This window comes from Lathyrus oleraceus, chromosome 1, assembly GCF_024323335.1.
Source record: "Lathyrus oleraceus cultivar Zhongwan6 chromosome 1, CAAS_Psat_ZW6_1.0, whole genome shotgun sequence".
In the NCBI taxonomy this organism is placed as follows: Eukaryota; Viridiplantae; Streptophyta; class Magnoliopsida; order Fabales; family Fabaceae; genus Lathyrus; species Lathyrus oleraceus.
This window is the reverse complement of record NC_066579.1, coordinates 392,665,153-392,677,356: the sequence shown is the minus strand read 5'-3', so window position 1 is coordinate 392,677,356 and position 12,204 is coordinate 392,665,153. Positions and strand designations below refer to the sequence as shown.

The 12,204-nt window shown below is 33.4% G+C and overlaps 1 protein-coding gene across 1 annotated transcript; it reads left to right on the top strand.

Annotated features, from left to right (window-relative positions):
- The first annotated feature begins 895 nt into the window (after positions 1 to 895).
- On the top strand, positions 896 to 1,438 carry LOC127074067 (uncharacterized). Its single transcript, XM_051015344.1, has one exon. It carries the CDS (start codon positions 966 to 968, stop codon positions 1,260 to 1,262), a length of 297 nt encoding a protein of 98 aa, XP_050871301.1. The 5' UTR covers positions 896 to 965; the 3' UTR covers positions 1,263 to 1,438.
- Positions 1,439 to 12,204: the final 10,766 nt, after the last annotated feature.

Sequence of the window (12,204 nt, the reverse complement as noted above, 5' to 3'; positions counted from 1 at the left end):
TGGGGTTTTTGGTAAATGAATGTGCCAATGAAAAATTGGTCCTTGTTTTTTCCAATTGGTTACTAATGAAAGATTGGGATTTTATGTTTGGGTCAATGAAAGACTGGGATTTGGTCTACAAAAAGGTTTTCACTTCCTGACACTCTGATTTTGACGATGTGGTGATCAAAAGGCTAACGTGGACGCTCTTGGTGTCCCAAGTTTGATATGTTGTTAGCAAACTATGTATTTGTTCCTGAGAGAACTTTAGCTTTTGTGGCTTATAAGCCATTGTGACCTGCAAATGATTTCATGAGCGTAACGACATGATTAATGCATGATGGTTGTATTTATTCTCTTTCGCGGGGCTTCTTTCCAAACATTGATATGATATTGAGCCAACATGATCTCTTGACACTAATTTTGATCTTAACGGTTGCTAGTGTTTGACGGGGTCTGCTTGATCAACTTGTAATATGGGTGAGTCAGTTTGCAATTTTTTGAAAAAATTGAGTTGTGGGGATTGTGAATTTGTCCTTGAAAAAATTAAAATTAAAAGAATATGTGGTTTTTACATAAATTCTTTACAATATTTTTCTTAGAGTTTAATGATACTACAATGTCAATGTAAAAAAATAACACATACATTAAATCAAAATATTTTAAAATATCAAATCATATAAATAATTTAAAATTTATAAACTGATTTGACGAGATACATAGTTGTCATTGATCGATTGTATAAGAATAATTTATTTCCCTTTTTACTAACCGATATAAAAGATAAAAGCAATATTCTTAGTCAAAATAAAAAAGAAAAGAAAAAGTAAGATGCAATATTCTATATAAGTTCGCGTGAAAAACAAGCAAAAGCATCATATTCCTATCCTTTCATCTATATAATAAGGTTTTGGTTGCAACGTTAACACTATCCAAATACAAAAAAGTCTAAGGTTTCATAGCACTTTTCAAGTAAGGTTATAAGAATGTCATCTCGTGTGCTCAAAAACCTCATCGCCATGCTTGAGGCTGAAGAAGCCGAAGCTGCAAAATCCAACAACCATGGTACTGCTAACGCATTTAGCAACCATGGCAGCGGGGACCAAAATTTCTCCAATGCCAAAATCAACAGCGGTGCAAACTCCGGGGACCGAATGAAATACCGCACCACCAACAATCGTGGCGGCCGCACTGTAAATAACAGTGGTGTTTTTAATGGTAATGGCAATGGAGGGTATACTGAGGGTAACTTTAATGCATCCACAACGAACTATAACAAATAGTTATATCTATTTGTGATTATAAATATGCTATACCCAAGGAATAATGAAGTTGAAGACATATACAGGTTCAATGGTTTATGGTTGTATGTGGATGTATAGGAGGTTAAAAATAAAGCCTGTTGCTATAATAAATCTCAAATGTTTGACTATAATCTATATATAAATGTTTGACTATAGTCTATAAATAGTTGCTATTAAGATTTAATTTTGGGTTGAAATTATATACTTCATCGGATGTTTAGGTTACGGTACCAAAAAATTCTAATAATTTTGGTGGACGCAATAGTACATAAAAGTGATTTTATAATGGTTGAAAAATAAATACTACCACGTCTATCCAATAATTATGAGGTAAATGATGGTTGTATCTATGATGTTTTTCAAAACGATCGACCATGATTATAAGCTATGAAGCACTCACCATATCACAACGATTATTTTAAACAACCGTTGTGATATTCTTTAATGTATAACATTTAACAATAATTGTTCAAAACAACCGTTGTGATATATACACTGAGTTTATTATAAATTACGTGGAATGCTTATTTCGTCAATGTTCACTAAACATATAAGCTTACAATCTAAAAAGTTATATATTTGATAAGGAGTTGGAAAAACACTCAAACAACATAAGATATAATAAACTCATATTTTAAACAAACATTAACAACAACATTCATCAACAACATACAAAATACAAGAAACAACTCTTTCACACAAGTTTGCAGCGCTCACTTTATCTTCATCCTCGTTAATTTTTTCCATTCACCATCCCTACCTATAAGTCAAAACAAGTAGAAATTTCAAACATTATGAAACAAGCTATTTAAACGTAAAAAATAATACATAAATCAATTTTGAAACATAAATTATTGTGAAGACAAACCTGTAAGATAATTATTTGTTAAGATTTGATGCAACAAAGATAACCCTTCAAAGAACAAGTTCGCTGCATAAGTTCGAGTTTTCTATATGAGAGAAACGAGTGACACAAATGTTAGGATTTTGTTTTGATAAAGCGAGTGAAAGACATGTTAGAATTTTTGAGATAGACGATTGTTATGTACTGAAGCGAGATATAGTTTCTCTTATATATAAATATGTAACAACTTTCACCACAGTTGATAATACGAACCGTAATGAAATGATTGCACCTTACACCAAAGTTGATTATAAGAACCATGGTGATATTCAAGTTCAAGTCCATTTTGTCATGATAAATAGAAAATTATTGGTGCTGGGATTCGAAGCCTTTCACTCCAGGTACATTTCACTACGTCCATAGTGAAATGTCTTTTAGTAAATACAAAAAAAAAATCCAAAAAAGAGTTATTACCACGGTTAACAAACAGACCGTTGTAATATGATGTTACGAAATATCTATTTTGTAGTAGTGACGGCAAATCAAGTGTGGGTTTTTTATATAATGGACTAGTGTTGTATGATTCATTTGACAGAACAATTTATCAATTGGCCTTTCTAAATTCTCAATTTTTATAAGAAAATTAATGTGAATAATTTGTATTTTTTCAATGAATAAAGATATACGGGAGGGTCCTTTAATAAACAAAATTGTTACAGTAAATTTATTAAAATAGAAACAATTTCATCTAACAAACAAAATAAGAACAAACTTTATTGGAAAGGAAAATATGAATTTGAATGGTTTAGAAAATGATGTTGAATAGACTATTACCATAAAAACCAATTTAAAATTTTTTTATTTAAAAAGTTTGATAAAAATTGCTCGGCGTAGTGAAACTCTCGTACAAAATATATGTTATTAAATTGATCCACTATTACAGATAAAACATACAACAACGGTTGAGAAAGAGATATAACCACAGTCGATGCCCATTGGTAAAGTAGTGTGTGGTTGTAAGTTGACTACTTACAACCATGGTCTATTGGTCGTGTTAATAAATTATAAAGCGCGCTACATATCATCTGCCATACCCCAAAATTCGCCCTACCCTTCACAAAGATCATCTAGGTCACTAACCTTAATCATATGCATATCCTTATATCATTCATTTCACCTGCATAGTCATTGTCCAATACAAGAGGACGGGTATCGTGGATTCCAAGCTTTATGCTTGCATTTGGTGGAAGCTAAGTTTTCTCTGCAGATGAAGGTGACTCAATCAATCAAACCCTAATTGGAGGTGGCTCTTGAGGTTTGTGTGTGTTCTTATCATTGGTAACTCAACTTTGGCTAAGTGGTAAAGCAAAGCCCTAATCTTGGAATCCTCACTTGATCATGGTTGCAACAAACTCTAACTATGTCCAATACTCTTTGTATGGCCTCCTAAACCCTATCTAATGGGTCCATCATCATTCTGTTGTGTGTGTCTCTCTTACTTGATCAAGCTTCACCCAACAACCTCCTGGTCATGGGTCATTCGTATTGGTTTATCGGTCTTGATTCCTTGGATTACTTGATCCCACATGTGCATCTTGTGCTTGTTCATGTCCATGTCCTACTGTCATCTGGTCATTGGTCATTTCATTTGTTGCCATATCCTTGTTTCATGCTTGCCTTTGATCGTTTGGGTCATTAATGGGCCCTTGGGTTCATAGTTAATGGTTCATTCATAGGTTTTTGCATGGGTTCTATTCCATTATGTGTCTCGATTCAATCCGTTTCAAGTAACATGTTCATATATTAAGTCAATTCATTCAATTGGCCAATTTCATTCATGTTCATCCATAAAATAGTCATTACATACAATAAAAGTGAAAAAAATTATAACACATTGCAAAACTCATTTTTGGAACTTTATGCTCTGTGAGTCGACTCATTGACTCGAAGCAAAACCCATGGGTCCGGACAGGTCGACTCACAGGTCGACCTAGTTCTGGGAAACCTGGTTGAGTCGACTCATCCAATCCTTGCGTCGACTCATTGTCCATTTTCCCTTGAACCATTTTGCCACGGGTCCGAGCAGGTCGACTCACCGGTCGACTCAATTATAGGAAATCCTATTTGAGTCGACTCACCCACTCCTTACGTCGACTCATTTCCCGTCTTCCTTTGAACCAGTTCGCCACGAGTTCGAACAGGTCGACTCGTAGGTCGACTCAACCCTGGAAAATGCTCTGTTTGAGTCGACTCCTCCCCTGTCTGAGTCAACTCAACCTGTTCCTTGTAGCAGATTCGATGGTACTACAAGCTACTGAAACACTACAGAGTACAAATTCTTGTCATGCCAACACGATCACAATGATTCACATACTCTGCATTAACCTACAATTGCAAGTCACACTTAAGCTTACTTGTTATACCTTGCACCTAAGCCAATTTATTAACAGGTCATAAACAAAACTTCAAAGCCAAAACCACTTAAGGGAAACCTGCTACAATCAGTCACTATTGGAATTACTCAAAAAAACCAACCAATTAACCAATTAACTAATCCAACCAACTATCTTCCGACTTAGCGAGTTAACCAATTGAACTCACTGAGTTCACTTCAACTAACTCCTAAGTTGAATCCTAACCTGACAATAACTAACTCCGAACCTCCATTGGACCCAAACCTGCAACCTATATAAACAGAAAGGGGAGCAAAAAAGGGAACTTTTTTATCATTCTCAAATTACTCATTGCAAATTCAATTTTTCTCACTTCATCTTCTCCAATTCCTCTCCCTACATCAAAGCTCAAATCACCATTGGAGCAAGCTTCACATTGAATTTTGTTATCAATTGAGCTAAACCTCTTGCACTCGACAATAATCCCTTCATTCATATAATCAACATCAACAACAACAATCTAATTCATAATTTGTTAGAGTTGATTCTTGAAGAGGAGGAGTTCATAGTAGAAGTGGAAGATTAAAGGTTCAAAGTAGCATACCTCTGGTTTTCTCTTCTTCATCTTCATCACTTTCAAATCTCAACAAGTTCCAAGACAATCCTCCGTTTTGTAGGTCAGTGAATCTTCACTCATTTGTTGAATTTTTTATACCTCAATGTAGCATATGTAGTGGAGGATCCAAACCCCAAGGCTTGGTGGTTTGATTCTCCTCCATTTCCATTCAATTTCAGATTTTGTGCTTAGGATTCTTGACTTAAATTGCTTAATTTCCAGAATTAGTTAATCTATAGTTAGAATAGATGAGAGATTAGGATAGAAGAGTTTGAGAGGAGTAAGAAATTGGTGCTTTTTCTTGAATCCGGCCAACTCTTCCGCCTCCGGCGCGGTGGTGTCGCAGCTCCGGTGGTGGTTCTGTCTTGACATGAAAATTGGAAGATGAATGAACGGAGAGAGAGAGGAGAGTGTGATACCATTAGAAACCGCTTATTCTTTTATCCATTATGAGCATTGATTTATTGATTGCCTTGATACTTTGATTGGTTGACTGGTCCAAGGAGTGTCTACTCCATATCTCCACTGCCACATGTAGCAGTAACATTCATGCTGATAGCAAATTTTGTCCTCATTATTGTGCTGAATTCCAGCAGGTCATGCTGACTGGGCCTTAGGCCAAGCAATTGCCCCTCTTGATCTGCTTTCATACCCCTGGCCTAACATTGTTCATCTTAATCATGATAAATCTCATAATTGATTTAATCAATTCCAATTTTAATTCTATTTTTGTTACTAATCATGTCGCTGTTTTTTGTATGAAATAGATTTTAATTCCTGTTTTTTTTTTTACATTTAGGATTCAACATAATTTTAGGGATAAATAGCTTAATTCATGTTTAATTAGGTTAATTAGGATTAGGTAATTAGTTAGAAATTAGGATTAATCATTTGTATATATTAGATTTTTTAATTTTCCAGAATTTATTTTCATGTGATCAACCATGCTATGTTTAGAATTTCATTTGATTTGCCATGTTATTTTCCATGTACATGATTAATCTCACTTTGACTTGGTTACATTTGTTTGTGGTTAATAGCTAAATCAAAATTTCTATTTCAATTTAATTTGGTACATATTTTCTCACCAAGATCATTATATCATTCCATCATTTCAACATTTCATCCATTTGTTTAGCATTTTAATATTCATTTTAATCCCATTTCGTTAATGCATACTAACCACTTTTGTTTCTTTTTTATGGAGACATGTGAATGAGAGATCCAAACATCATCCAAGCTATTCCTTTTATTTTTATTCATTAGTTTGTATTGTTTGAAGTGCCATGCCACTTGTATGGTTTAGGCATTGCACATGAGTGGTAAATTGTATTTTCCTTTCATGACTTCATGTTGTATTGTGCGGATCCCCCCTTTTGGGTTAAATGTTCCCCCACCCCCTAGTCATGTAATAGCTTAGATTTATTTCTTTCTAGTTAGTTCACCATGCATGTCAATAACCAAGATAAAATACAAAATGATAAACAAAGCATTTCAAAAGAAATAAAAGGTACCTGATTCAACGTCAAGTTGTTTTCCAAATAAAATTCACACCATTGCAACGTGAATGCTTGATCCAACGTCAAGTATTCTCCATCCATTCCATTATCCATCATTCACATCTCTTCTCCATTATCTTCTCAACCTCATTCTATCTTTCATCTCTATTCTTCACTCACTATTTTTCATAATAAATTCAAATGTTTGATCCAACATCAAGTTCCTTTTTCAAAATTATTTTCGTAATAAATTGGAATGTCAAATGAAGTGTACATGTTTGTACACAACATTCAAGTAATTGGGTTGTCGGCCATACCTAGCATGAGGACCCGAAACTTGACTCCCCCCCCCCCCCCTTAAAACATATCATGATTCAAACAAGTTAGATCTAGGTGCTATGAGGAAGAAAAAGAGTAGTTAGGACTCCATTGTCCTATCGATTCCCAAGTACTCTGATTGTTGATTGTACTTAGTCAAGGGTCAGAGACTTGTCTCCCTCTAAATTCCAATGATTAGACTTGCCAAACTCTTTTCACAATTAAAATCTCTTTTTTAGATGAAAAAGAATGGTTAGGATAATATTTTCCTCTCAACTCCCAAGTTATTGGACCGTTGATTGTATCTAGCCAAGGATCTGATGCTTATCTCCGTACATAAAATCAACCCTAACAAATCAAATAATTCTTTATCTTAGGGCTTTCTCTTCAAAACCTTTCAATATAAACGTGTTACTTTCTTTCTACTGTGAACGAAGCTTAAGCCTCTATGTGCGAGCAAGTGATGTTTAACCGCTAGAGTGCGAACCAAGCATATCCATTTTACCGCAAACAAGCAAATATTTTTCGGTCCCATGACAGAGTATATAAGCAAGTGAATAGTAGCGCGCGAATGTTAATACTGTTCAATAAAAACAACCAAACAAATGTTCCATTTTTGGGCCAAACTACGAAGCTCTGACTTCCTTATTGCACGTATGAGGGTACGTAGGCACAAGGGCCCAAATCCTTGATGAGGGTACGTAGGCACAAGGGCCCAAATCCTTTGGAATAAATAAAATTCGGTGGCGACTCTGTATTTCTCACGGCGCGTCATCATCACAGTTGTAATATACAACTGTAGTAAAAAAACCAAATGTTCTGGGTTCGATAATCAGTGTTTCCATTTTTTTAGGTTTATTAATCTGGATAGCGTGCTAGATATAACCAATGTCGAAATAACCAACCATGGTGAAATAATCTGTATATTTTAAATATACATTTTTTATTTTACAAAATTCCCAATTTTTGTACCTGTATTTTTATGAATCGTAAGTAGACTAGAAACGTCAACAAAAACCATATCTGAACCAAGCCCATTGTTGGCAACTAAAATGGATCAAAAATAGTATTACATCAAAATCAAAAATTGCATTAAGAATAAAAAGTTGTATATTAGATCAAAACCTAAATGACACAAACAACATACAATAAATTATAACATCATTACATCAAATAATATCTACGACGTGAGGAACGTGTCTTGTCTTCTGTTGTCTTGGCTTTAAACACATATTATTTTAAATAGTAATACTTATGAGTATATAGCATTAGAAATTATAATATACAATAAACTATGAATAAGCAATAAAAACTATTTACTTGTTAATTTTCCCATGTGTGTTATTCCATATCGTTATGAATAGCATGCACAGAGTCTCTTTCAACTACTTTATATGAAGTAGGTACTTGTGTTCTGTAAGAAGGAGTCGAAGGAATATATGTGTGTGTGTGTGTGTATATATATATATATATATATATATATATATATATATATATATATATAAATCATGATTTTCATCACTATGAGGAATGTGTTTTTTTGGAGAATAATTGACCATATTTTATCATAAGGGTCAGTCACATGAAACACTTATTTTGCTTGGGTATACATGATGGATGTTTCGGTCATATAAATTGTTTTACTTAAAGGTAAACCCATATGAATTCTAACTCATCGATTTGTACATTAATGTTATTGTCAACCCACTTACATTCAAATAAAGACACTTTGAACAAAACATAATCAATCATTCAAATCTCCTCAATGAACCCCCATTAAACATAAATAAAAAAGAGGAAACAAATTCCCATCCATCAAATATATAATCAGAAAAATAAGTAGAGGAACCAGTGGTTGAAAATCAAGAATCTCCTGAAAGACTACTCAGAGAATATGGAAGAGAAAATGCACCGGGAGGTCGACTTAGAATAGTAATTTAACTTGTAAATGTACGTAACTTTCCGTTATACCCTTAAACCGCCAGCCAGCTAGAGAAGAGGCCTTTCATAGGTAAAATCAATGAAGATGCGAGAAAACATCTGCAAATGTTTTTAACGATGATTGCAACTCTCAAGATGGAATGGCATATAGAAGAAAACAAGAAATTGAGAATGTTTTATTTTACTCTGGCAGAAGATGCTGAAGAATGGTTTTATTAACTTCCATCAGATAACATCATGACTTGGGAATAAATGGAAACAACTTTTTTGAATGAATTTTTTCCTACTTTAGTTTTCCTCAGAAAACTATACAAAATTCTTAATTTCAAACTAATAGAAGGTTAGGTATTAGGTGATGCATATAAAAGATTCAAAAGGGTCCTGGTTGCAAGTCCTACGCAAAATTTTGATCAAACCTAACAAATGAAAATATTTCTTAATTGGCTAAGACTGAAGACTAAAAAATAGATTGATAAAACTGTTGGTGGCTCATAAAATTTTACAATAGCCACTGGTATCAGGAAGATTATTGAGGCCATCGCTGTTAATGAACATCTCGAGTTGTATGATAGATGCACAAGCAAACCATAAAGGGTTATTGATCTGAAACTAGCAACAAAGGGTATAAAGTTAGAAGATCAGGTTGCAACTGAAGTTGAAAGGAGACTTAAGGCCCTAAACACAAGTAGTCAACATGTAGCTCAAGTCTAATAGGCACAAGCATTAAGTTGTGAAATTTATGGGGATCCTCAAGAAGAAGAATCCTTATTCCAACACATATAATCGAGGGTGGAAGAATCATCCAAACTTTTCATTGAAAGATCAGCATGGGCCAATGCAATATTAGAATCAACAATGATTTCAACAACAAAATGAGTCCCTAAGAAAGGATATTGGGAGATAGGTCTTGAAAATGTTACTGCTCACAATGCTCAATTCCAAGAAGAGACAAGGAATAATCAAAGGAGCACTACAACATCTATTAAAAAATCTAGAGGTTCAGATGGGACAGATAGATCAACAATTTTCATAATGAGTTCAAGATAAAACCCCAAGCAACACCATCTATAATACTAGAAATCACGAAAGGGCCAATGTTCTTACTACCATAGCTCAAAAATAAAAACTTCCAAAGCCAAAAATCAAATTTTCCTTATCCACAAAGATTAAAATGGGGGGAAATTCAAAAATAACTATTGGTTTCATAGCAAGCACAAGGGAGTACTTCGAGCACCATATTCATAAATTCCAAAGAATATAATAATGTTTGTGTTGTAATGACAAGAAGTAGACAAGCAGTTGAAAGTGAAGAAGAGAAGACATCTGAGAAAAATCATTTTATCAAAGTAGATCTAGAAGGTAAGGAAAATAAATAAGAACTAGAGAATATTACTTCCCCCAAAGATGTTGAACTAGAAAAGAAGAAAGAATCAAGGGACATTAAACTTCCATACCCTCATAGGGTGAATAAGAATGATCAAAACAGGAAATTTTTCGAAAATTTTCTTGAAATGTTCAGAAAGTTTGAGATCAACATTCCTTTATTTAAAGAACTTGAGAAAATGCCAATGTACCAAAAATTTATGAAAGATATAATTTCTAAAAGGAGAACATTGGGAAATGAGTCAGTAAGCTTAATTGAGAAGTGTTATGCAATATCACAAGGTAGGAGAATCCCTATCAACCAAAAAAATCATGGATATGTCACAATTCCATGCACGATAAAAGAAAAAACTTTCAAGAAAGTTTTGATTGGTCCAGGAGCTAGTGTGAGTCAGTCTCATTGGAAAAGTTAATGATACAAGGATGAATTTAAATTTTGTATATCACTCTACAAAGCATCCATATGAGATAGTAGATGATGCGCTCGTTAAAATAGAAAAAATTAGCTTTCTAGTTGATTTTTGACCATGGGCATGCTTGATGATGAAGAGAACAATTTTATTCTTTGTAGATCGTTTTTGCTTACAATTCGATGCAATATCAATTTAGAAAATGGGACACTCATTATAAAAGTTTATGATGATGAAATAACATTGAATGTGCTTGAAAACTTGAAGCAAGAGGAAGAAAAATATAATTTCTATTAAATAGGCATGATCAAAAAATATGTGGAAAGACAAATTCTAAGACTAGTACCAGAAAAAGTATTAGCAATAACATCTCAGATGTCCACTAGTACCTATGAGTAGAAAGACTTAAAAATCCATTCCAAAAGCCAAGAGAAAAAAAAAAGAAAAAGCAACATTTAACTAATGTTATAAAAATATGGAGTAACATGCTACACAAAGTAATATATGTCTTTGGAAAAGATGATTTCTTAGTCTCGAAAAAGAAAACTAACAAGGTTTGGAAGATGAATTATCTAGTGGCAATAAACGAGCGCTTCTTGGGAGGAAACCTAAGGGAGATATTCTTACCTTAGATCTACTTAATTTTATTTTATATTTTTCAATTTTAAATTAAGTTCTTAGTTTTGTTTCGTTTTTGCTGCTTTATTTTATGTTTGTTTACTTTCATCTAGTTAACTGATAATTCATAGTAAAATAGTGGTTTTCTAATAATCAATCAACATAGCTATTTTTATTCCTCATGCATGTCAACTCGCAAAATAATTTATATACTTCTGAGTCATACTGAGAGTTAAGCAGGTCTACCATAATTGATTATGACTTTGCATTAATTAAGGTGCATTGTGTAGGTTGTTCATTTCTAAACAACCCGATGAATGACAAATCAAGCCAAACACTTCATCATGAGAGAGAACATTCGAGTTTGTATTCATTTTTAAGAACTTACGTATGTCCTAAGTTGATTTCATTTGCATTATTTACATAAATTGAGGTGAGTTGTTTCATTTTAGCCCAGAGCCTTTCATGCTAACATTTTTATTTTTATCCCTTGCATAACCGCTTTGAGCCTGTTTCCCTTTTGTTTGTTCTTAACTCTAAGTGTAATCCTTGGCAGAAACACTTCCCTGCCCTACTTGTTGTAGAAATATTACGTCTTAAAGATGTGTCCATATCAAGTTTCGAGTTACTGTTGGAATGACAACCAATAAGTTTGCGGTATCAATTATAAATTAAGGAAATCAAATGAATATGAGTCCATATATGAAAAGAAAAAGAATGATTTTGAAAATTCAACATACTTTGAAAAAATAGAAATAACAATGTACTCAAAGAAAAGTTGAAATTCAACTAGAAAAGAAAGAAATAAAAATGAAGTAAATAAAGTTGGAAAAATTCAACGAAGCCAAAGAGAACTCAGTTGAAACAAATATCCCACAAAACTTTTTAATTAAACATTG

Excerpts from the sequence above, each read along its gene's own strand:
- LOC127074067 (XM_051015344.1), top strand. The coding sequence starts at position 966 with ATGTCATCTCGTGTGCTCAAAAACCTCATCGCCATGCTTGAGGCTGAA.